This window comes from Nicotiana sylvestris, chromosome 4 (genome assembly GCF_000393655.2).
Source record: "Nicotiana sylvestris chromosome 4, ASM39365v2, whole genome shotgun sequence".
Taxonomy (NCBI): domain Eukaryota; kingdom Viridiplantae; phylum Streptophyta; class Magnoliopsida; order Solanales; family Solanaceae; genus Nicotiana; species Nicotiana sylvestris.
The window spans coordinates 107,670,620-107,698,257 of record NC_091060.1 but is presented as its reverse complement, the minus strand read 5'-3'; the positions used below and the strand labels follow the sequence as shown (position 1 = coordinate 107,698,257).

General features: G+C 38.0%; 2 protein-coding genes across 2 annotated transcripts; both read right to left on the bottom strand.

Annotated features, from left to right (window-relative positions):
- Positions 1 to 11,326: 11,326 nt before the first annotated feature.
- Positions 11,327 to 12,906, bottom strand: LOC138889965 (uncharacterized). The gene is made up of 2 exons (XM_070173313.1): positions 12,684 to 12,906; positions 11,327 to 12,132 (listed from the first exon to the last, which is right to left on the bottom strand). Exons 1-2 carry the CDS (start codon positions 12,904 to 12,906, stop codon positions 11,327 to 11,329), a joined length of 1,029 nt encoding a protein of 342 aa, XP_070029414.1.
- A 1,812-nt stretch (positions 12,907 to 14,718) lies between these two features.
- Positions 14,719 to 25,236, bottom strand: LOC104213468 (histone acetyltransferase of the MYST family 1-like). The gene is made up of 9 exons (XM_009762978.2): positions 24,892 to 25,236; positions 23,591 to 23,679; positions 23,014 to 23,073; positions 20,805 to 21,014; positions 18,388 to 18,456; positions 18,099 to 18,260; positions 16,194 to 16,287; positions 15,323 to 15,465; positions 14,719 to 15,151 (listed from the first exon to the last, which is right to left on the bottom strand). Exons 1-9 carry the CDS (start codon positions 25,202 to 25,204, stop codon positions 14,948 to 14,950), a joined length of 1,344 nt encoding a protein of 447 aa, XP_009761280.1. The 5' UTR covers positions 25,205 to 25,236; the 3' UTR covers positions 14,719 to 14,947.
- Positions 25,237 to 27,638: the final 2,402 nt, after the last annotated feature.

The following is a 27,638-nucleotide window of genomic DNA, read 5'->3' as shown; positions in this document are numbered from 1 at the left end:
ACATGACGGACTTGTGTAATAGTCCTCACGACTCCATCATGGCAGCGAACCCGAACTGAGCCAATGCCAACTATTGCACAAGTTGCATTATTGCCCATTACTACGGTTCCTCCACTTTTCTCATAGCTGCTAAACCAGTCTTTTCGGAACGTCATATGCAGAGTGCAAGCAGAGTCTAACACCCATTTGTTTCCATAACTACTATTATTATTACACGATGTTGTTAGTACATAATCATTATCAAAATCATGTACCAGTTCAATTGTGGATGCACTCGCCTTTTCCTTGGACTTTGACATTGGGCAGTCTCGTTCAAAGTGCCCCTTCTTGCCACAACCCCAACACTCTATATTCTTCTTGTTCACACGAGACTTTGATCTGTGCTTTGATTTGCTCTTTCCCTATTGGCTAGTCCGGCCTTTCACAAAGAGCCCACTTGCCTGGTCATCTTTATCTCCTTCAATGTGCCTCCGCACATCACTAGAGTTAAGTGCCTACCGCACTTGCTCAAGCTTAATAGGCTCCTTGCTATACATCATTGAATTCTCAATATCAAGATATCCTGAAGTCAATAAAAATAGCAAAGCACATGCAAACGTCTCATCCTCCTTTTTAATTCCTGCAATCTGTAAGTCCATGACAAGTTTATTGAACGCATCTAAATGATCTTGTAACGAAGTACTTGACCCCATCTTAAATGTGTGAAGACACCGTTGTAACAACATCCTTGTTGTCATTGATCGGTCTTGGTATAGCCCTTCTAGTTTTTCCCATAATTGTTTGGTCGTCTCTTCGGTACCCGTACTCACTTCACAAAGCATGTTAGGTGCAAGGGATAGTTGGATTGCACTCAATACATCCCTTTCAATCTTCTCCTTGTCGGGAGTTGATATATCCTTAGGATACTTTCCGTCAATAGCATGGATTGAACCTTCCTCCGCAGTAACGCCATCATCTGGATCTTCCAGATATTGAAGTTGTTGCGTCCACTGAATCTATCAATTTCAAACTTCATGGAACTCATCTTTGCTTGTTCTTCCTCCTTGGATCGTTAAAGAATCATGTTGCTCTGATACCAATTGTTAGCGGAAACGTAAAAGAAAGAACACAAGATTTAACGTGGTTCGGATCAAAATAATCCTACGTCCACCAGAGAACAGTTGCCTTTTTAATATTAACAAAGGAAGGGGAGAGTTCCCAATTACACTTAAGAGAATTTCTCTCTTAACTCTCTACTCACTACAATGTGTTGTATTATTTTTGGGATGGTTTCTACAAATGAAGGAGTGCATCTATTTATAGAGGTAAAGACCTCCTCTTGATGTCATTGGTGACATCAAACTACCTCCTCTTGATGTCATGGGTGACATCAAAGGAGGAAGCTTCCTCCTAGCATCCATACCAACTCTTTCCACCAACTCTTCCAATTGGCATGCCATTGTTGACTAAACATAAACCAACACCTTCATTTTATTTACCCATTGTCATGAGTAGCTAAATACTTTGTCTAGGGTTTTGATGGAACCTATTTAAGGATGAACTTCTTGATTATGTTAATATAGTTTGCTAGTTTAATCCCTATTTGTTCAACTACGTGTTTGTTGTAGTTAATTGATAAGATCCTCAATTAGTTGTGCCTATTTAGTATGCATAACTCGGGAGAGAGTGCATATTTAGATAATTGTTGAACAACATCACTCCCAAAGTATAAGAGGGATCTATAACTGCGGGTTTAAAGGCGTGATTAGGGATAACGAAGTCTTGGGTGTAATCTAAAGTGAACTGTAATAAACAAAGTCAGCTAGCGTATCTCGGGAGAGTGCGTCTAGTAAATTATCGTAATTACTCGGGGGAGATTCACGGTAAAAAAAGTGTTCATGATTGATAGAGATGTGTTGGTAAATCTATATGAAACATAAACAGAAGGGATTCCGTCAATAGGGGAAATCACTACCTTAGAACCTTCTCATTATTGTTCACAACTTAAGCTTATTTAATTTACAACTGTTTATTCACTTTCAATCTTAGTTATTAAATATACCATCAACTGTTATTCACAACGTTTGGGGAAGTTGATTCTAAAGAATTTAGTAAGGCCAACGAAAGTAATTAATAGGTTAATTCTCTGTGGATTCGACTCTGGGCATAAATACTCAGGTTATATTTGCAACATCCGCATTGTCCTTTTATAAGGCATAGTTGGGTGTGATCAAATTTTGGCACCGTTGCCGGGGATTTAACGGTGTTATCAATTACAATTGAAAGAAGTGCATGCCTAGAAACTCATCGAGATCTGGTGAAGTATTTGAAGCATTATCAGATCCCGAGAAAGTTTTCAAGGCCTTGAATCGGGCTAATCGGAAAAACAAACAACAACCAACAACTGTACAATTCGAAACCGTCATGGGGGATCACGAGGAAAACCCAGCGGTACCAATAGTTCCAGAGGCTGCTCTCTATGACCGGGCACAACCCACAGCTAAAAATCTGTCCACAGCCATTGTAGTTCCGCAGATACAGGCTGAGTCATTCCAAATTACGAATAACATGCTGCACTTGTTGCAGAACAAGGGACTATTTTCGGGGTCGCAAGTCGAAGATCCTCAGTAGCACTTGAAGAACTTCCTCTCTATCTGCAAAACCCAAAGGCAGCCCAACGTAACTCCTGAAGCAATCAAGCTGTTATTGTTTCCATTCTCAGTGACTATAAGCCAAAGCTACTTTTGCAAGATGAAGCCACAAAGGTACTCATGTATTGACTGAATTATTCATGCTAAGTTACTAAAAGAAAACTCATATAATAACAGTCAACCAGATGACACCACAGGTTTTACACATGATTTGCAAATCAGGCTGTATATCATTTCAACAAAGAATCTTTACATGGAGAAAGATGAAACCAAGTACCTTGAATAACACAGCAGCAAAAACTCAGCAAATTCAAAACTGGTTGAAACCTTAAATGATAATGGAGCAGCAGCAGAGGAGAAGCAACAACAAAAAACCCCGGATTTTCAAACCCACAACCAACAACTTGAAACCAGAAACAACCAACTAAATGATCCAAGAAACTCCCTATTTCAAACCATTCCCAACTTGTAAAGAATCAGAAAAAAAAATGAGGAGTTTTGGAGTTTTCAAGATTTCTAAAAAATATGATGTGTTTTAATAGATTGCAGAATATTAAAGCTGAATCTGTGTGAAAAATTCTCCTCCTTTTTCAGAGTGAATGAGCCTATCTATAGGCTGCCTTGGGGAGGGTATCTTTTAGGCATATTCCTTATCCTAGGGAATAATAATACTGTCCTTTTTAACAACCCTTGGTACAACTGTCCTATATTTCAACATCTTTTTTTATAATAGCTAGGACAGTTGTACATTTCTAGAAACTTCTGATTTTCAGCTTAAGTAGAAACCTCTTTTTACCGTTTAGGTTACTACTTATTTCAGCTTTTATCCTAAGTTTCTAAATTGAATTAAGTCCTTGAAGTTTCAAATGTTTTTCAGATTAGGACAAACAAAACAAAACCTAGACAAAATGAGAAATTCGAATCAAAAGACCCAAACAAACAGAAATTCCCAGTTAAATAAGCCTAAGAATGGAGTCTAAATCTAATACACTTAATCAATAAATAAAATGAATTAAACTACAAAGAAGAACTAGAATTCAGACTATCAGTTTTTAAATTTAAACCATTAGGGCAACAATCGACCTAGATATCTTGTTGATTCAAAATAAAACTGATAACCAAATGACCTCATAGAAGCAAATCAGTGTAAGCATCAACAAACCCTAAACTAAAAATTATGCAATTTGAGTACTAAATGCAAACATTCTTTAATCAAGAATATCTAAACAACTAAGCATTTTCTGGAAAAAAAAAAGAAAAGGAACAAAAATCTAGAGTTAAACATAAACATGGGACTAATGAACATGAGGAAAGCAAAACAGAGCAACAATTCACAAAAACCTAAATAAGCCTAAACTTAAACAAATTGAACATGCTTTAATTACTTTTAATAAAACAGATACCAGAAATCAACTAACAGTCACAAGAGGAAGAAGAGAAGAAATCTAAACATGCGTCTAAATAAGAAAACCTGAACATGCAAAGAAAGGAAACAACAAATAAAAACAAAAGTGAAAAGAATTACCTAAACTTCGTTTATTCTTTTAGAAAACCAGGCCAGCTCAAATTTGACCAAACTTCTTCAAAGCAATCGTGAACCCGAACTAACATTAATCGACTGTTCTCACAAAGAACAATCGACTAATGAAGGTTTGGGGTTCAAACAACCGAACAGAAACCAAAATCAGAAAAGGGAGAAATAGCTAGGGTTTAAGGAATCTTAGATTCAAGATTCGAAAGAATGAACGAGGCCTTTTGGGAAATTGAGAGTGGGGTAGTGGTGAGGGGAGGTTGAGGACTGTGAGGTGTGAATTTGGGGCTTTTTGGGAGAATTAGGGTTTTTGACTTGAACCTTAGATCCGAGATTCGAGCCATTCGGTGGGGGTTTGGAAAAAAATGATTGGGGTTTAGGATAAGAAGGGGACGAGGATTCTATGGTGTTAATTTGGGGAGCTTTGGGACGGTTAGGTTTTTGGTCCGGACTTTAGATTTAAGATTCGAAAAGCTCGAGCATGATTCGAAGGGAGAGGGTTGGAGATATGAATTGAGGAGGTAAAGGGGGTTTCAGGGTATTATTTTGGGGAAGATTGGACCACCGGAACTACCGTGAGGCAATTTCTGGCGGTGGTTTGCGGTGGAGGCGGCGTGGGGATACGAGGTGGCTAGGGTTTATTAATTGAGAGCAAAAAGATGAAGTGAGGAAAGGGGTCTGATGGGGGGTCCGATCTTCGGGCAGTCTTATACTAAGCGAACTGTGAGTTCTGAGCCGTTGGATGATTAAAAGTCAACGGCTGTGATCGAGTGTTACCAAAACGGGGTCGTTTGGCTTCAGGTGGGTCTGGACTGGGTGGATTAATTGTTTGGGCTTCGGTTGTGCTCGTGAATTGGGCTAGCTTGTTCTAGACTTGGTTGTGAAATAAACCCAATAACACTCTTTTTTCAAATCTCTCTTTATTTTCCTTTTCCATTCTTTTTCTTTTCTTTTTTTCAATTAAAAATCCTAAATTATCTAAAAATGTGAAATTAAAATATTTAACTAATTATAAACATCATTTATTTCTAAATTAAAAGAGAAAATATCAGTAAATTAAAAATTAAAGACAAAAAATGTAAAAATAAGCTCTTTTTTGTGATTTTTAAATTTCTATAAAACAAATAATTACTGATTGATTCTAAAAATGTAAAACAAATCCTAAATGCAAATGCATGATATTTTTGGTATTTTTTCATGATTTAAATAAATTAAACATGCACAGAAAAATGCAAATAATTAAGAAAATTCTACAAAAATTCCTAAAATGGCAAATGATTAACCAAAGATCTATTTTCTTGGGATTTTATAGGAGTATTTCGTATGGGGCAAAAATCACATGCTCTCACATATAATATAGATCGTCTCCTTCCTTCCCCCAAAACAGAATCGTAATATCTCCCCCCCCCCCTCCTCCATTTTTAATCAAAAAAGAAATTGAGTGGAGCACACTCGTACAACAAAAAATAAATATTCTCGGTCTCACGTGCTAGCTAAGGCGTTATCTCCGACATTGTTGCTTGTTTCGGCTCCAAATCACAAAATTTTCAACTTTCTAAAAACCTTATATCGAGGTATTCTGACTTAGTTTTGTTAAAACTTGTATAAAAAAACATATTAGTTGTTTTTTATGTGCTCTATGTTATTTTGTGATTGTTTTGCGATTTAACTAATTTGTTATTTTTTATCCAGACTATAGTATTATTGTGATAAAAAAATTCGTAAAATAGAGAAATTGTTATTAGTTGTTTAAAAAAATGTTAATTAGTTACTTTTTACTGTGGTATATGTATTTTCGTGATTATTTTGTGATTAAATTAATTTTTTGTTTTTATCCGATTTAGATTATATATTTGCTAAAAGACTAGTAAACTAAAAAAAATTGTACCTTAGTTCCCTGTAGTGGTATCTTGTGGCCTAATGTAGTGCTCGTATTTGTAATGTAGTGACCTTTTAACGTAGTAAAACGTAGTGGCTTTTAGCGTAGTATCCTTGTAGTTATAGAAATTAATCATTTAAGTATCTCTTATTCCCAAAAATACGTCAAAAAGCTAATAATTCAAACACAAACTATCTCCAATTATAGTCAACAAACGTAAGAACATAAGAATGCATGATTCATTGGTGCTACTGGGCTTCAAATATTGTGTCCGGAACCAAATGAATATTTAATAATTAAATCTTGTATAGTTATGAAAATTAATTATTTAATTTTAGTATAGTAAAAAATAAGTCAGTAACAAATAAACAAACATATAAAATAATAAAACTAACATATCAAATAATAAAACTAACATATGCAATCATAAACTAACATATACAATAACAAACCTGTTGAGTGATAAATCGGGAAAATTTTCTCATCATGAACATAAGAATTCAGGATACATTGGTTCTACTAGGCCTCAAATATTGTGTCCGAAACCAAAATATGAATATTTAATAATTAAATATTGTATAGTTACGAAAATTAATTATTTAATTTTATTATAGTGCAAAATAGGTGAATAACTAACAAACATATAAAATAATAAAACTAACATATAAAATAATAAAACTAACATATTAAAGTAACATCTAAAATATAAAATTATAATATTGAAAATGTATCAACCTAATTAACAATATAGTAAAAATATCGAAAAAAAATTTAATATTAAAGGTATGTATTGCAATATATTTAAGCAATGGAAAAGAAAAATAATGTAATTAATTTTATTCAATTTACAGTAGTCGTCATGGAGGTTCCACCTTTGCATCCCGGACCTACCTCCCTAAAGCTACTATTGCTACAGGCCGAGCATAGGTATTCCTACATATGGGAGAAGCAGTTATTGGCCCAGACTTTCCGTGCTATGAGAGTAAACGATATGTGGGACTTTCACCCACCAGCTCTATCCCCATATACTCAGACGCCTGCAGGATACAAGTTTCTATAGGATTATTGAGATCGGGCGGCTGCAGCTGGATTGGGTGTTGATCACGGATTTGATAGAGCGGTGGCGACCATAGATGCACATATTCCATTTGTCCATTGGCGAGGCCACTATCACGCTGCAGGACGTGAAGGTTCGGTATGGGTTGCCGGTTTATGGACTTCATGTTGCTTTGCCGCATGCCATGAGAGATTATACGGGAGATCAGTATTTGGAGACATTGCAGCGGCTCACCGATTTCCAACCAGAGGATGAGGGTGCATTGGTTGGGGCTAGTCGTCTTGCGTTGATGCTCGTCTGACTACATCTTGAGGCCATGCATGCTGACATTACTCATGATACACCGGATCTTAATATTAACCGGTACATGAAGTTGTTGTTGTTGCTGCTTATGTTTGGAGGCGTATTGTTCCCGAACACTTCGGGAAACCTAGTCAGCTTGAGATTTCTTCATCATCTCGAGCAGCTAGATGATTTACATCAGTACAATTGGGGTACTGTTGTTCTTGGTTACTTGTACAGACAGATGTGCCAGGCATGCATGGGCACCCAGCGAGACGTTGTAGGATTTATGCTATTTCTGCAGGTGAAAACATAGTCAAATACTCTCTTCATTATAACATACATCATAAAAATATACCTTAAATTTTACGTCCAAATTGTATATTAGGTTTGGGCCTGGGAGCGGTTCCTACAGTTTCAGCCACCTCTACCACCCATAGCTCAGGATGCACCACCTCCACCATTTCTCCCTTTAGCTAGGAGGTGGGTTGATAGGCGGGGATACGGATGTGAGTACGAGGCTCGATATAATCTCCCCTATTACAGGGATTTATTGGATTTGCTGGAGGCCGCGCAGGTAATTCTATACTTAAGTTTTACTTGGCCTGAATTTATATGTGTTGCATATACTAACAGTTCCTATTTTTACGTAATAGTTCATTTGGAGGCCAGACAGCGACGAGCTAATAGCTGGTTTGCCCGATTATTGCTCGACCGGGCGACTTATCTGGAGCTCTTCTGTCCCGTTGATGTGTCTCGATATTGTCGAGCATCATGCCACCGAGCAAGTCCTTCGACAGTTTGGTCGACCGCAGCTTGTACCTCTACCGTTTCGTAATTAATATTTTACAAGTTGTGGAGGTTATTGGCCTACATCTGTTCCACTAGTTGGGACTGCAGATGCAGCAGCATGCCGGCAAGAGAGCGACCGCTTTGCATGAGTATGGCCGACAGGTTATAGATTTGGCTGTGTGAACATTGCAGCGAGCCCGGGATGATGAGCGCTTAGGACACGATGCTGATTATATGGCGCAAGAGCAATACCATCGTGGGCCAGCAGTGCAGTATGAACTTGGTCAACATGGCAGGGGTGTGCCACGAGGTAGGGGTGTCCCACGAGGTAGTGGGGGTCAGTGAGGAGGTGGTCCCCAACAAGGGGGCGTTGAGGCACCTATTGAGGATGTTGGAGTTGATCAGCCGAGTGACCACCCTGATCCTAGTGATATCCTGTCATATAGCCTGGGGCTTACTCCAGGGACTTCGCAGGTGACCCCGTCAGCTCCATTGTCAATCACGGGAATGGCATTTACCTCTCATGATTGGGATGCGTATTTTTCTGACCCTCCAGAGGCATCGACGATTGTTGATGCTCGTCTGGTACAAGTGTGGATAGTGGGCGCCGACTTAGTTATGGCTCACCACCGTGGGATGTTGAGGATCTTCCACAGGATTTGGTTTGTTTGTATTACTATTACTTATATTTGTGTTTATCTCATTGATTAGTCATAAATATCTAAAGCATATTTTTTTAAGCAATCATCCTCGCCCGTCGCGGAGGCCACTAGGTGCGACACTGACATGCCTGAGACGGATTATTATATTCAGGAGTCCGTTGAGACCATGGTAAGACATTTTAATTTTTTTAGCTAACATGTGCATTACTAATATATATTTCATATACTAAAATATCTCATTAATCTGTAGGTTACTGCTGCACCGACGGCCACTTCTACCGAGCATGTCAGCCTTACTAACGATCATGTTGCAGCTCATCCTCCGATAAAGAGGCGACGTGATGAGGATGATCCTAATAGTATAGTCGGGCGGGATGGAATGCACCTGAGGCCAGCGGCTTCTTTAAAGCATAAAGGTTGTGGGATACATTGTTTTTTTTTGTTTTTATGTACATATGACAATCAGTAAATAATAGCAACTTTATCTATGGTTTAGCATTATATGCGCATTATGTTTTTATTTCTCGGTTTCTTTGTTATTTTAATAGTAAAACTGCGCAAAACAAATGTAGCAACTTAACATAATTTAAATTCGATACAACTAATGAAAATACATGACACAGAAAATATAAAGATAAAATACCACACTCAACACATACATGTGTTTGTTTAGTCACTACCACCCATTATTCTCTGCTCCAACCACTTAATTTCTCTTCCATTTTATTTTTTTCTTCTTCCGCCTCTTTTAGTTTCTCCTGCAATGCTGCAATTTGTTGTTGCATTTCAGAGATCTGGCGTTGGTATTCAGCGTTCATATTCCAAACATAGTGCAAAATTGATTTGTAGTATTTCTGGTTAATGGGTTCATCATACCGTTCCTCAAACATACAATGATTTCCGTTATTACCTCCAAACCTGTATAGACGCATCCAGTATCTGCGCCCAACATTACCATTAGACCAACATGCCTTCATAATCAAATGTTTGCCACAATAGCAACTTGGTTGGTCATTGCGTCCAGACATTTGTTAATGCAAGAAATATGAAATATCAAAAAAATTGTTTTAAAGGTTGTTTTTTAAAATGGGTTTATATTAGATTGTTGTACTGAAGTATTAATGTTAAATATTAAAAAGATTTAACAGCAATGGAAACATAATTTTATTTCATACATTCTGCAAGATAAACAAGTACATACACTTATTACAACCACATTACGGAAACAAAACACTACGTGTATCCTTGATTGTTGGACACATTAGATGAACTTCCACCAGAAGATGGATTACCGCCGCTGCCCAAACCAGCTGAAGGACATTTATGACGGTTGTCTCCTATTTGCGAGCATATGCCACAATTACGCGCATAAACGGTATCACCAACATCCATTTGGTTCCGTACACACATTCTTTTTTGCACTTTTAGCTTACGTAAATACTCCTTGTTATACATCATTTTAAATGGTTCTGATGGCCAATAATGCTCGGCACCCACTGGCTGCAGCTGTCCACTATAGGTGTTTAAGTACGCAGCAACACTATATTTCTTATCAACATAGCTGGTTATCGTGAAACATGTATGGTGAAAGCACTTCATGGCATGTGAGCACGGCATATGGTAGATGGACCATTTCCCACAAGAATACAACCTTCTGTCTTCATTTATGGTGTGTGTATTATTCCTCCAATTTTGATGGATAGCAGTGCAAACTTCAAAAATATTTTGCTCGTTACAATATTGTAAATATGAATGCCAATGTGCTCGCCTCCTGTATTTCTCAAATCTTTTTATTGGTATTGGCATAAATTCAACACTCTTATCCATCAATGACGATGCACCCCTAGCCCTTTCAACAAACCTCTCTACCATCTGTTTAAATGACATCATGGCAGTGACAGGCAATCCACGTGCAAACTTCAATAACCCGTTGAAAGACTCTTGACACATTTGTAGTTAGGGTTCCCCATTGTTTGCCACTATCCGCATGCAATGTCCACTTGTCAAGCTCATGTCGCATCAACCAATGATAGGCTATTTCGGCTTCCTGCCTGATCGATTCCATGCGCCTCCTGAATTTGCACTCCTGGTGATCAGTTGCAGCCAACCATATTAAATCATGCAAGTCCTTGTTGGGATGTGCCTTCTAGAAATTGGCCTTCAGGTGACTCACATAGTAAAGGTGGTATGAGTACGGTTCCTTCCATTCAGGCAAATGTTGTACAGAACTTAAAATACGCCATGCCGATCAGATAATAGACAAATACCTGAATGTTGTCTGACAACGTGCTCTTTCAAGTGGTTCAAAAATAGCGTCCACACCTCTTGACTTTCATTGGCACAAATAGCAAAAGCTAGGGGAAATATACATTTATTACCATTTACTGCAACCGCGATCAACAACTTAATATCATACTTTTCATAGACATGAGTGTCGTCTATGAATATTACTGCCCGACAATGCACAAAACCATTAATTGCTGCTTTGAAGGCCTAGAACACATATCTGAATATATGTTCTAGTATTTCAGGACTCCGCTCAAGCTTCCATTGAACAACAGCCTGGGGGTTAAAGTGTTGCAATGTGGCCATGTACCTGGGTAGAGATGCAAATGACTTATCCCAGTCACCGTAAACAATTTCTAATGCACGTTTGCGCCCGAAAAATGCCTTTCTTTTGGTAACGGTACACCCATATTCCTGGTGGATAGATGTAATACACTCTTTGATCTTGTACCTTATGAAGTCTTCAATGTGTGGAATCAAGACAAGAAAAATCAAGTCAACATCCAAGTTAAAGTGATTCCCACTGAATGTGTCTATTTCACAATTGTGGGTGCCAATGTATTTACCCACAACCCATATATTTTTTTTCTTCTTCCTCGCACGCAGTATCCAATTACAACACGCAAACCATCTACGGCAAACAACCTTGTATACATTCGAAGATGACTCCCATACCATCATCTCACAACACTCTTTTACACTGTATATTTTTACTGCCCTGATTAGGCGTGCTTTATCAGGAAAAAGCATGACATTTGACAGCTCCGTTGGTCTAGATTCATCCCATATTGTTGTCCGAATTTTGTCAATATCCCTTGTGAGGGCATCCACATCCGGCATACTTGGCAAATGATCAAGGTAGGGAATATGCCTTGAATGAAACGGCATGTGAGACTCGCACACTCTTGGTCTAACGGGAGGTAGAGCATGCTCCCTCGTCAAATCAAGTTCAACATCCTCTTCCTCTTCATCATCACCCTCGTTAAGGAAGGGTGTGTCATCTCTAGATTCATCTGCATTGTTGTCATAATCACTATTCCTTCCTGACTCTGTGCATCTGCCAGATCTCGATTAAATACGTCGTCTTCGGGCAATTGAGTGAGGACATGACCATCAAGTTGCTCGTTTTCACTGCACAACCAAAAAAATAATGAATTACTGAAATTGGTCCATAATACATAAACTTTATATATTCACTTACATATCATAATGTGTTGATATCCCATGACTCCCCGATGGACCACCATGATCCAACATACCAAAACTAGGCATATTCCAACTGGTCATTGGTTTATAACTTGTAAAATTCATATCTGGTCGGTACCCCCTGTGAAATATATGAGTGTTAATACAAATACAATACACAAAAATATACATCGTAACACAAAGGAAAATTGAAGTTTACCCCTCGGCTTGTGGATTATGTATATTAGGGGAGAAATTATTTCCTCGCTCCTCATTCGCCCGTGGAAATAAGTTTAGATCCGGCCAAACTCTTTCATCCGGAACCTGTTCGGCTAAACTGGTCCAAAATAACCACCAAATGATTGAGGGATTTTCCTACTTTGCGCAACCTCATTATTGCGAATGTCTTCAGCCTTGACGTACATTTCCAACAGTTTTATCACAATAAATTCCCAGTATTCATCTGGAGTCCTCAAAAAATCTCTCAGAGTTTCATCGTCTTCGATGTTAAACTCAGCATAACAAGCAACCCCTTGCGGAGTCACTGAATACGGATATCTTCCAATTATTTTATGATTCACCGAACGTTTTCTCACACTCATTTTTTACATAACAACGATACAAATGTATCGTACTCCATTGTAAGTGGCAACTTAACATGAGACTGTGGAGATAAACTATAGCTTACTGAGTTATTCGCCACCACAACCTCACCCCCCCCCCCGGTCAATATAATGAAACCCTAATTCTTCGCTCTTCAGACATTATGACAAAATGCAAAACAACTTAACAAAGAAAAATTTCACAAGACTTGAGAATATTTCTGAATGGATTTTTACAAAATCCTTAATGTCCTTAAATAAGGCAAAAACCAGTCCGAGGGGAATTATTTGAGGTTTAGCGTCTTAGCTTAAGACGCTATATCCAGTTGAATTATTGTTATGTCAGTTAAGCCCAGAAGACTTATTTGTGGACCCACATAATATATATATTGTCTTAGTGAAAAATGCTCTCTCTCTCTCTCTCTCTCTCTCTCTCTCTATATATATATATATATATATATATATATATATATATAGCATCTTTTTAAAAGAAGCTATACTTAACTGGCCAACGGCCGTTAAGGTATAGCGTCTTTCAAAAAGACGCTATATATATTTTGGTCATTATGTTTCTCTTCTACATGTTTTTGTTCTTTGAATCCAAAAGAACCATATTTTGGTTCCGGACTCGTCGTTTTGCATGTATCGTTAGGCAGACGTTATTTGCTACATACTCTAAAACGGTCACCTCAACGTTTTACTACCTTTGGAAATTCCAACGCCGTTGTGCTTTTTACGTTGAAGACTTGAAGTGGTCTGTTCACGTAGCAATCAGTCATTCAGTGTCAGACCGCCCCAGGAAGAAGAAAAAAAGATGCAAGTGGCAATGATTTCTCAGCAATGAAATTAGAGATCAGTCCTAAAACTTTCTTAATGTGGTCAATTGAGTATCTGACTGAAAACAAAATCATTCTCTTAGTAATCGAAAGTGTGCCATTGACCCTTCATAGAGAGAAAATAAAGCAATGGAGACTTCCACTCCTCAGTTTTCTTTATCAAAATATATTTATCCACATCCAAAATGCCGCTGACATGATAGGATATTTTTTATGCTTTCTTGTGGACTTTGCTTGAAGCTTGGGAAATCTTTCGATTTGAGCAGAAACAACTTCTCGATTCCATACAAGGATTCCATACAGAAAGGGGTAGGAAGTACAAGCTCTTAATCGGCTGCCCTTACAGAAATACAAGCTCTTAATATCCACCTTTCTTTGAACTAAGTTTCTTATACAATTTCGAAAGCTGAGTGCTCTCTTGGACACCATTACTTTATATTCCCCAACAAGTAGTAGCACTAAACAGCAACTTCTTTTCACTCTCTTCTGAATCAACTTTAAGATCTACATAATAGTCCATCATCCTGAATCACAGAATTAAGAGACAAGCTGAAACTAACATAACTAGGTATATAACAACGCAAAAGCATTAATGCAGAGCCATACAACACCAATGGCGGACTCCCCAGTTTACTGAATTTCTTATAACTGGTAGAAAGCAAGCTCACAACCACAGGAGCAATGCTGTAAGGGCAACTGCTATACATTCATCAACACCACAGTGAACCTAAAGTGACCTAGTTGCAGGAAAAAAACAGACAGCCAATTACTAATGTTCCAATCAACTCTTAACAAATCAGTCTATATACGACTTGAGCAATAAACCCATCAGGGACTTTCAGTAACTTCATGGACTGAAACCACCAATGAGACCGAACTTTATTCTGCCTACCACAGTACCACCACACCAATAAATGGCGAGTGAGCATTAACCCATTCACAATGGAAGCAACAAGCAGAACCAAGAGAGAGACTCTTATCAGAAAAGTCATTGCACACTAGCCCCTTCTACAGGGTTTCAAGGTTCATAATCTGTAACCTGATTTACAAAAACTAAGTTGATCATAGTTGTCCATACGTTTGTAGCGTAAGATCAGATTCTCTAAGATCTAACATCTTGGACCTACACCTACTGCTAAAGATCAGTGCATCCCATGCAGCACAACTTCTGTATATACAAAGAACATAAAATAATACACACATGCTCAGTTTTGCTCCTTATATGGAGTCCATATCAATTTGCTGACATCGACATCCAAGCCACCCCGCCCAGCAGCTTTCAGATGACGATCCAAGACTTTTGGATCTGCACAGATAACATGCTGTCCCTTACGATATTGGATCAACTCTAAGCCCTGAAGGGTGGACAAAATATCTTCTGCCTTGATGGCTGTCATGTCACTAAGTTCCTACCAGAGGCAAAGCAGAACAGTCAAAGCCATAATAGATTGATATCCATCATCACAGAGATCAATGGAGGCCTAGATAGACCAACCTTCTTCTGCAAGTTAAATGGAAGTCCAAAAAGGCAAATATAAATGTAAAACAGAAGAAAAAAAAATTGATTTTCTGAAACAAACCTTGATAGATATATTGCCCTTGTGCTTTTTCAGTATATCCAGAAGCACACGCGTCCAGTAACCCCTATAGCTTAACATTCCTAAATCGGAAAGGGGTCTTTCTGGTGTCCCCACTTTACCTTCTTTCTTTGAAAGTTCATATGCTGCACAAGGTTTACTCATTAGCTCATTTATTCGAAGGACAGGTAAGGATAAAAATAATGGAAGGAGTTTTCTAATATGAAGATCAATTAGAATTTTGGTTAATAATTTGCATCACATAGACCCTGGCTCTCACAAAAACGATAAATTCATACTTAATAGATAAGTGAACCAGAGAAAATTATGAATATCTCCTCAAAGCAAAAGCACAAAGTCACTACGGGAATGGACAGTCCACAAAATCATTACCTTATGTACAACACTCTTGTGCTTGAAAGCGCACACAAAAAATAACGGTCAATCACTCAATGTCGTTGTTTAGCTGTGAGATACTCCAAGAAAAACAATGAGGAAGGGGGCCAAGGTGGGGGCTATAGTTATTCTTGTGGTCATTGTTTAGTGCAAGTTCACACACCCCCACATATAAATACGCGTGTATAACTTTCAAAACAAATAAATAAATAATATGTGTACACACACACAGTGTGTGTGAGAGAGAGAGGAGGAGGGGGAGAATATACACTCTTTTTTATGAGTAATATACACACATTATATTAAAGGTAAAAGTCATTGTATGGCTCTTTTTATCTGATCGGTAAATACGCCAAATAGAAAGGTCCCCTGTAGGCTACAACTTATACAAGTGAATGTTTCTCTAACCTCATTCTGAAAGATACTAAAAAAACTTGCTGAAACTGGTGAAAACGAGTTGTGAAGTTCAAGAGCTTACAGAATGCAATTAGGAATTTCCCGTAGCCTTTTCTCTGATAAGGAGGAAGTGTCAGAATGCAGGCTAAGTTATAAGATTCTTCTGAATGCTTTTCCTGCAGCATGAAGAAAGTAATCATTAACATAGCTCTTTGGGGAACCCAATAACATAGGAGATTGACCAAATATCAAGTCTAGGTCAAATATCAAACTCATTTCTGTTCCTCATACCAAAGTTTTTTCCCCTTGAATAAGGATAATAAGGGGTCGTTTGGTACAATGGTAGGATAAACAAGGATATCCCATGGGATTAGCTATCCCACCTTCTATATGGGATAGCTAATCCCACCATTTGTGTAAAACTTATCCAGGAATTAGCTAATACCTATAACCAAACATAGGATAAATACAATCCCAAATTTTATCCCGGGATTATTATCCTTATTCCTTGTACCAAACGACCCCCTAAAGGTATAATGAGGACAAGGTACAAACTGACTGGACAGATCAAGAACACCGGCCTAGAATGTCTAAAGTTTGGCTAGAAAAAATTGGTAGTTGAGCAAATATATATCACTTACTAGAGCTTAGTGTGTTTGAGCAGGTTTTGGAAGAAAACTATTTTTTGGGGAGAAGTAGCACTTGGGTATTTGTTTCCAACAGGCCCATAAGAAACCCTATTTGGCAAAGTATATGTTGGCGGGCACGACCAAAACATGAAAAGTCAAATTAGGATTGTAGATTTTAGGCTGCAAAATATTCGAGGAATTAGATGGTGAGCTTCAAATGTGATTTAAAGCCACTTCATCAAAAAAAAAAGTGATTAAAACCTTGCAAACATGTTTCAAAAGGCCTCGCAAGGTTGATGTACACCAGCAAACGTTCCAAATCCAAAACATGTATATGCTTTAGTTTGATCCAACCTCTATTCTTCAATGTCCTAGAGTTCTTGAATTTTTTTTTCTTTGCTAACCGAGAAATCCCGCATGGCCAGTAGCACACTATTCGAAATCTGGGTATTAGGCTTGCCCCTCTAAAGTTCTTGAATATTGAGAACATCAAATAAGATCTATCTACAGATTCTCTCTTTCCAGGACTCCATATCCAGATTTTAGATCTATCTAAAGTTCTTGAATATCCAGATTTTTGCAATGCAACTTAAAAGCAATACTAGTTAACTACTAATTGTTCTCTCCCTTTTTTAACTTTTTAAAAATAGATAAAATCTTAAGAAATATGATAAGGTCTTTTTTAAGCAACAAAAATATTTTGTTTCATGGGCCATTTAGAGCAGCCCGGTTCACTAAGCTCCCGCTATGCGGGGGTTCCGGGGAAGAGGTTGTTTCCACGACTTGAACCCAGGCCACATGACAGCAACTTTACCCGTTAGAGCAACCCTCTAAAAAGTAGAAAATGTGGTCAAAGTTTAAACACACTTCGATAGCATATTTTGCTTCAGCTACATCAAGATGCAACATTTTTTAACATTCAGATACAAAATTGACTGCCTCGATAACATGGTTTGGAAATGCTCTGGCAAGAAGCTTACAAGTGCTTCCCAAATGCTTGTCAGATCATAAGTTACTCCAAACATATATGCAGGTAGGATCTCACTCTGTCAAACTGCCCTTGCTACTATCCTAGTTAACAATTTCAACCCTACTAGGAAATGGCAGTGAGTGCTAACAAATCAAAGTAACTTTTCGTAGTTGCAGAATGATGTGAGAATTCTACAGATTCACAAGAGCTGCATAATCTCCCTAAGTTGAAGACTCGTAGCAACTGAAGGTAAAACTTCCCCACTACTACATAATGATGACTACGCAAACTCACAATCCCTAAATATGCAACACAGTGAGAGAACGGAAGAAACCCATAAACTTTTTCACAAAAAATACCGATATAGATATGGCAGCGGCAGTTTTACCTTTGAAAAATAACCAACCATATGGCAACCTCGATCATCACATTCACAGAGCACGTAAAAGAGGAACAGGTCAACATCATAATATAGAGTTTTATGATCAAGAAACAATTTGGCCAAGTAGCATAGATTTTGCCCATAAACCTTGTTCTTTTTGCCATCAACCTGAAGCAAATGTCCAACAAACGAGAACATTATAAGATACCGTAAGCATATCTCTGTAAGGCTTTCCTCTAAGTCCGTCAAGGACAAACAAAAGAAAGAAAACTGGTACTAAGATCAACTAACACACCTCAAACATTGACAGTGTACCACTTCTATAGATCTCATCGCCTGGGGGATGCTTAAGATCACATTTTCTCTACATAAAGAATGAGAATAAGTCAGAAAAAAGGAATACCGATGTATCAAAAGGTAAAAGGCGTGGATATTTGATATCTACTGCTCTGAAAAAACTTTTTTTTCCTACTTCCAATTGATTTAATCCCAAAATTAGGTCTAACTTCCCTAAAGGGAAACCGTTTCTCTGCATTCTTCAATATCATTCCAAATATTTTATTATCAAGCGAAAAGGTCCAAATTGCCCCTGAACGGTGAGAAATGGAGCAATTTTGCCCTCCGTTAATAGTTGGGGTCAAATATACCCCTACTGTTACCAAATGGACTTAAAATTCTTATTGACTAAGAGTCAACTATTAAAAAAATAATTACTCTCATCGAATCAGAATTTACCACGTGTCCAAGCTTACAATTAAACCAACATTAAAAATTCTCTCTTCCTCCTCATCTTCTCACACCATCACTCCTCTCTACAAGCGACAATGGTCGGAAATTTTCACGGCAATTTTGAGCTCATATTAGAACTATAATCTATACCTCAATTGGTTATTTTAGCGAACTAGCTCACAATTCTCCCTGATTCTTAGACAGCATTTTCTATTTATTGTGGATGTGTAAATCATCAGTTCTTTGTTGGAAAAGTAATGTGATTTTAGGACATCATTAATGAATCCTTGTAGACAAGGAAAGCTAATGACTTTCTTATCTATCCAAGACACCAATTGGTTTTCTTATGCTGCTTCTGACAGTGTTAGTTTCCCCTACTATGAAAGCTTTCTCCATTATCACAAGTCCCACGCATAAATTACATATCAAATAAATCTTTATCGAAATCTCTGAAGAAATATACTTTGATCCTTATAGCTTAGTAGTCACTCGAATAATCATCTTCATCTCATATCTCACGGTTGTTGCATCTTGTAATGTGGCATTCTTTTCTTTCTTGAATCTACAACTTCATGTTCATTCTCATGTGAATTTCATGATCCTTAAACCTCATTATTTGTTTATTGATTTTTAATGGAGGTTTAATTGTGGGTTCAGGAGGGATAGGATAAAGATGGGGAGGCCACCTGCGAAATTTCCCGCAAAAGTTCCGGTGATTGTTGCTGCAGAGTGGTGGTGTGAGAAGATGAGGAGGAAGAGAGGGTTTATAATGTTTAGGGTTGGTTTAATTTTAAGCTTGGACACGTGGTAAATTCTGATTCGATGAGAGAGTAATTATTTTTGAATAGTTGATTGTTAGTCAATAAGGGTATATCTGAGCCCATTTGGTAACAGTAAGGGTACATTTAACCCCAACTATTAACGAAGGACAAAATTGCTCAATTTCTCATAGTTTAGGGGCAATATCTTGGACCTTTTCCATATTATCAAAAAAGGTATGCAAGTCCACACGTTTATTCTTTAAAATGTTCAAAAAATTTCAAGAATCTAGCTTTAACTCCACGTTACACCCACTTCTGCTAGGAACTGGATAGGTAAGAAGAAAACACAATTCTTACTCTTACCTTAGTACTCGTAGTCAAACTAAGTGGGACAGGAAAATTACGACAAATGGAGAGAGATAAGAATAGCACTTTCAGAAAACCTTTTGGGTGCTTAATTTGAAGGTGTAAGACGCCCAGAAGGTAGTAGGATAATGAACAACAACGACAACAGCATGCTTCAGGTGAAAGGGGTAACAACATGCCGAAAGGAAAAACGGAAGTTCTCACCCTTAAAAGAACAACCATCCCGTCATTTTTTTATAACAACCATCCTATCAATTGATCTTCTTTTAGTTAGGCGAACATCATGTAGCATAGCATGGTGGGGGGAAACTAGACCTTTTGATAGGGAATTATACACAACTGAGGTTAACTCCCCAACAATTGTAGTGTTCAACTCCCATGTAGATAAGGCGCAACCAAAATGTTAAAACTTTATTGAACAACTGTATACTTCTAACTAATCTAGTTGTATCTGTAGGTTGGCAATCCAAGATGGGAATCAAACAAATACAAGGAATCTCCCCAAAGTAATAGATATTTGCCACTAACTACTTGAGAAAATTAATTAAATTGAGATGACATCCTAGATTTGCTCAAAAGCTTCAACAAAGAAAGGCATAATAGCCATACAGATCCAGGAACGAAGAGATACTGGCTACTTCCTACTTAAGTAAAGGACTAATATATACCACATAGACCTAAAAATTGAGCATAGTAATTAGGCCTGCAAAAACAATTTTAGCATTTTAAGTTGTAAGCACAGAAGTTAATTATTGTAGCCATACTGAATCAGTGCCAAATGTGAAATATCTCAATGTAAATTTCGCCTCTCCTTTCCATAACAAGAAAAGCAAGAAAAATTTGGGAAAAGGCTCACCATGTGCCTCTGAAGCTGTTCTTTGCGCTTCATAAAATTGAGACAGAACTCGCAAAAGAACAGCTTCGAACAGTCATTGTATTCTGGAGGAAATGGGGAGAAGTACCACGTTTCAATCTCATATCTTCCAAGTTCTATTGTTGCAATGTTCTTAACTTTCGTGAACTCTTCATGCTCCCGCAAACTGGCAGCATCAAGCTCCTCATGACCCTACAAATGAAACAAATATTTTTGGCAAGATCAATAAATCACCCCCACAACAAGTACTCCTCCGTCCCAAACAGTTGGGGTCCGCTAAATGAATCTTCACTTCCCATTTAAGCTCAACTCATGTCATCACACACTCACACACACACGTGTGTGTATATATATATATATATATATATATATATATACAACGATAACGATGATAATAATAATAATAATAATAATAATAATAATAATAATAATAATAATATAATAGTAATATAATAATAATAATAATAGAAATAGAAATAGAAGTTCTGTAACAAGTCTAAAACCTATTCCCAATTAGTACATATCACCTATATGGGTCTTTTCTTCCATTGTGCCATATCTTTAGATAAATCATCCGGAACTAAGAAATGTTTTACTTTGATATGTCAAATAACAAAGAAAAATAATTAAAACGAAACTAGAGAATCTATAGGAGGATCTTAAGAAACAAATTTCAAAAAGAGAGAGAACAAAAACCCAGAAACATCAATAAAGAAAAAAATAATAATAAGTAAATAGCTAAAAGAGCCCAATATAGTTCTGGCGGTTAAGCTCGCTAAACTACTACCTCCACTCCATCAAAAGATATTGTCCCCTGATACTACTATATTTAAACTTACTTAGAGTTCACGTTTCTCATCACAAAGGGTGTGTTTAAATGAGCATGGAAAATACTAAGGCAAGGGAGAGCAGGAAAAGTCAATAGCTATATTGCGCGGACTCTCCAAAATGTAGTCGCACCCGTGTCGGATCCTTCAAAAATGCACTACTTTTGGAGGATCCGACACGTATCCGGCCACATTTTCGGAGAGTCCGAGCAACATAGGTCAATAGTAACTCCAATTAAGGTAAGAAAAGAAAAAAGTAGCCAAGGTGGTTTTTCATCAGTTAGTCCTCTGAAATCAATCCACTCCAAGATTAAACAGCTCCCTAGTTCATATTAAGGAAGAGAACTCATACTTCGAAGCAAAAAGCAAAAAGCGCAGAAAAGCACCAAAGTTTGTTGGGACTTTCAGCGCAAAGAGGAATTAAAGGGCGGGATTTAGCAAAAAAGCGCTAATGAAGAAAAAATAAAATAACTTAATGCAAGATATGTGATTACAAACACAAAACAAATTGTCTTTTCAAGGATGGTACGGTTAACACAAACAACAACAATTATTTAGACAAAAGAACAGAAAAAACTATTATTAAACCATTTGCATGGATTTCCTAATCAAACTGTATGCATGAACTAGAAATCATCTCATTCAAGTTCAAAAACTTATAAATTTCTGACTTAGATGAAAGATATAGCTTTAAATTTTTAGTGGCTAGCTTTCTTATACTGCATTTATTTCTACATTTATAAATTGTTATTCCTAATCCTAGAAAATTCAGTCATAATATTTTCTTAGCAATTAATGTATTGCTTTATCAACTATTTTTACAATTTAGTGCTGCGCTCTTAGAGAGCGATGATGGGTGAAGAGGAGCATGCCTTAGCACCTTGACGCCTACAATAAAGCACCAACTAAACGAGGTGCCTGGGGTCGTGGGCTTGACCAAGCTTCAGTGCTTAGCCGAGCAAAAAACGGCAAGACTTTACAATTTATGAAATTCAAGACATTTACTAGAGCACAGCGTGACAAAGAACTCCTTTGCTATCTTTGTCTCTATTGAAACTCTCACCATCCCACCCGGACCTAACGCAAAATCACAAATATTTCACATGCACAGTTCATTGGCACTCTTTCAGAAACTTTCAAGAGAATCTGGCTGGGATAGCTTTAAGCACTTCGGATAACAGGCAACTAGAACTAGAAATGCTGGGTACATCAAATAAAGGAACTAATTTTGACTGAATAAAAGAAGGATGATGCCAACATAATATTGTAAACCATGAAAACATCAAAGAGAAAAATAATATCCACAGTTAGGGTGTAGTTAAAAGTATAACCCTCTAAAAGGATATAAAGAATACAAAAAGTACCTCGACATGAGTCTCGTCTATCTTACGTTTCTGGTGGCGTGTCATTTTCAAACTTGTCACCTGAAAACTTCAGTTGTGAGACCTTAAAGCACCAGACAAAGGTACTGGATAGTTTATTTTTTTAAAAGCAAAAAACATGAAGGGCAAGGTCATTATAATCAAAACAAAGAAAACCAAATGCAGCAAGTATTGTAGGTGGAACTTGAATCTGACATCTACAGGTTGTACTCCTAAACCTCACCCGCCCAGCCATCCACTTGGGACACAAAAAGAAAACCTTCCAAAAGGGATGAGAAGGAGAAAGTTGTAAATTCTTCTGAAGAAGAAAAAGCCTATCTATGAGACAACAGAGACCATTGGTCACGTTGCATGCAGTAGAGTGATCATAGCTCTCAACCTATTATCCTCAATCCCCACCCAAAAAGAGAGACAGAATCTTAATTTTCTCTCGGATCTACATAAGGGTTTCTCCTTTGTCTTAGCATGAAAAATCCCACCTCCCAATAGGAGAGGTGCAACAAGTCTCATAAGTACCCCAAATGGAAAATTACAAGCAGATAAATATAGCAAGTATTACCTTGTCCTCGACCTTCTCATCCACAACAGTCTCTACTGAATTAAGATCAAGCTGTTCAAGTTTAACCCACTCATCAAGTCTCCGATTGACTGTCCAAGATCAGAAAACAAAATAAAGGCGTAAAAGATGCAATTATTTTCATCGGTTCAGCAAGTATTATTAGAAGATGAAAATTTTATTTCACTAAAGTAAAATAGTAATGAAAGACATTCTTTGTAATTAGTAAGATCAACATAATTGAAACTGTGGGCAATGAAATAGTTCATGCTTGCTGATATAGAGAAAAAGAAAGTGCAGGAAAGTTAACAGTTGCACATTTTCTGTGCTTTTGTTAAGCAAGAAAATTGTGGAAAGAGACTCTCCAAATTAAGCGATGGAGGAAGGGTGGAATTATGAAGGGATGTGGTTTCTTGAAACTTTAAAACTTTCCTTTCCTTTCAAATGAATACATAATACAAAACGAATTTCATTTTCTTTTGTTTTATCACTATTTTCCCAAGAAAAATATGTTCTAGCAACTTTGTTGACATCCGAATGAAGCCTAAAGGCTCAACCGACAATGAATCACGAATTTCCCCCAAACCCATTACTAATCACTGAAATAATTTAGGTAAGAATATTCATTGCCTTAGCTGCTCAAAATTAACACAAAATTAAGAGGAAAAACGAGTAGCTTGAAAATTACTTACATTATAAGTTGTAAAGAGTTCTTTCGGCTCAACCAACTATGTAACAAGAATGCCAATTATAAACCCGTAAATTGTGGTAATAACTTAGGACAGACAACTGATAATACTCCATCCTAAATGAACTATGGATTTCCGTACGCTGGTCAAAGCATTTAATTTTCAAATCAATTTTTTAAAGTGAATCTTCCAGTACGAGGGTCAATCATTTATTTTCAAGTCAATTTTGTAAATAGAATTCTCCATCTTTCAATTTACATAATATGAAATCGTACTATCAACCACATTTCTTAAAGTTTTAAGAAATACGTAGAAAATAGTTGAACAGTTCACCGTCGAAGGAACTACAGTTAGCCATAAATGGCAATTATTCAACTAATATAAGAAAACTAGGAAAAAGATATCCAAACCCTAGCTGCTCCAAATCATCGCAAATAGAATTAGAAGGAAAACGTAAGATTGGCTTTAAAACTTTAACTCACATTCGGTGTTTTGTTACCACCTGTACATTGTATTCAAATAATTTAAGGGGGGAAAAAGCTCCAAACCCTAGCTGCTCCAAATTGATGCAAATAAAGTAAGAAGAAAACCATAAATTTGAAAATGTTCACTCACATTCAGTGTAATGAACATAGTATTCGTAGTCATTAGCACCGCCACAGGGCAATTTACGGCGTTCAATGACCTTAACGGGATGATACTTGCCGTCTCTCCAGCGGCACATGACACGTGTCCCCACCTCCAGCGGCAGGACACCACTTCCTTTCCTCTTCCTAAACGGCTCGTTTTCTGCCGTAGCTCCGGTGGATTCCACCGCCGGCGGATGGACGGAACCGTTCCCGGCGTGATGCCCATTGGCGGTGCTGTTTGGGGTTGGGATTGGGTCTGAACCGCTCTCTGCCCTCGTTGACGTGTCTATCGATCCCATTTCCGTTTTTCCCTCCGTTGAAGTTTTTTTCCTTTTTCACACAAAATGGTGCTGTTTATATGTGGTCCGTCTACTATGCACGTGGCGAGCACGTGAGATGGGGTGCCACAATTGTCTCCGGTCTTTTTTTCCTTTCTTTCTTCTCGTTTTGTTTTCCTTTGCTCACTTTTTTGTTCTTTTCTTTGGAGATTTGCATATGTACTTAGTTTTGGGGTCATTATTTGAGTTATACCCATATTTAGGGATGGCAAACGGCGGGTTGGGTCAGATATAAGCGGGTCAAAACAGGTAATTTAAAAACGAATAATTATCCGATTTGACCCGTATTTGAGACGGATAAAAAACGGGTTATCCGACGGATAATATGGATATGTGTTTACCCTCAAAATCGGATAACAATTAAATTTATAAGTGATTTTAAGGATATGTCGATTAATCTGACACGAATCTATGAATTGAATTGTAATTAAAGCGAACAATGATAAAATAAATTCAAACCGTGCGACTTGAACAGTTATAGCCTTGAAAAAACGAGTTTCACTTGACTGGATGCAATTCAAACAATATCAGGTACAGAAGAACAGTAGCTTACAGAAAGAGAATAATGTTATATTGCTTTGGGATGCGTGTAACAATTTGTTTTACAAAATAATCAGACCCCCTTTATATAGTAGGGAAGTCCTACTTTAGGTACAATTCTATAAAAGGTAAAAAAATCTCATGATTTGCTAATTAGCTGGCGTCTCATTGATATGTGCCGAGATTTCCGCCGTGATACCCAACCGGTTACGGATATTTTGCCTTCCGTTATTAGGTTTGGCAATGCTTCCTCGAGCTCATTCGGGATCATGGTTGATTATGGGGTCACGGACTCAATGTTCTCGAGGACGAACACTCTGACCTCGTATATTGGTTTGATGGACCCGGGGTCGATCTTCAACTCATCGCGTTTCAATCTCGATCTGTCGTGTAATAGACGAGCCTGATTTGGACTGTAGACAGATAGTCCCCTCGTTTTTCGGAGAGTAAACGACGAGAAACGATATGAGCCCCCGATTTTCGCCTCGATACTCTGCTTCAGAAATGACAAAATGAACGAAACGTCTCCTCAGTCACGTCTTACGGGCATTAAATTCTCGTCAGTTGCTGGTCGGCCACTCCTGGTTTTGAACCGTCGTTTTGAAAACTATAAATACATCATTCTTCATCCATTCAAGTCTTCTCTACTCTTGTTCTTAAAAACTTTTTGCATTTCATAGTACTTGTGCCTAGATTTCTTGAGCTCTTTGTAAAAACTCTTGCTTGTCTTCACTCCAAATCTTCAAGTGTATCCTTTTCACTTCCTCTCCTTCATCTTTTACCTTTCGTTTGAAAAGAAAATGGCGAAAACTTCTAAGATAGTTCCTCAAAATGCAACTGCTTCTTATTCACGGCCTGTCGGCGAGGAACCAATGATGGAGCCTCCTCTTGATGCATTTATTCCTAGCGGGTGCTCGGTGGCTGCCGACTTCAAAGTTGAAAAACCTTCACCTATTCCGGGCTGAGGCGAGAAAGTATCGAGGTATATTTGCTCGATCACCGAAGAGACCCTCCCTACAGTCATAAAGGACTACAACTATGCCAGAAAAGACGTGGTGATTCCCGGGCCCAAAGAAGATATCACTACCCACGTTAAGGGATACTTAAGTGTTTACACTTACCCCTTAACGATGGGCCCATTAGACCCGGTGATCATTCAATTCAGTAAAAGGTACAAGGTGTGCCTTGGTCAGATCCACCCCTCGTTCTAGAGATAGTTGTTCTTCTCCGATTCTTCGTGAGCAATAATGATAGATGCCCATTCACCGTTGACCATCTAATGCGCCTATACAGCCCCCGATTCTTCTAGGCGGGCTAATTAAACTTGCACATCGGGCCTCTAAAGCCCCGTTCTCGAGCATCGATAAAGATCGAGACCGAGGTTGGCTAGGCCGATTTGTCTGGGTGAGGAGCTCGAACCTGATCCCGGCCAAAGATATGTTGTTCCCCGACGAGTGGAACACAAAACGTAAGTAAAGTTCCATTTTTCCCAGAATTTTATTTTTACTCTCTTTTTCTCCTATCTTATCGATGTTCGGTGTTGATGCAACTGTTGCTCAAGTTCAGGATGTGGTTCCTCGACTCAAGGAATAGGTTAAGGACATTGTCTCACAAAAACGTATTGCGAGCGCACATGGTGCGAACTTTTGAAGGGCCGGTGGGAGGCCCGTTCTCATAGTGAGATAACTTTCTTGAGTGATCAACACTTGGATCCCCTTTGTGCTGTTGAGTTCTTACTTTTTTTTTCTTTGCAGGTCTTTCCATGGATGTCGCCATGAGGCCTCCATCTAGTGACGAGGACAGTTTCGCCGATTCCCCTGCTCCGAGGCAGGAGAAGAAGAGGAGAAGGGCTTCA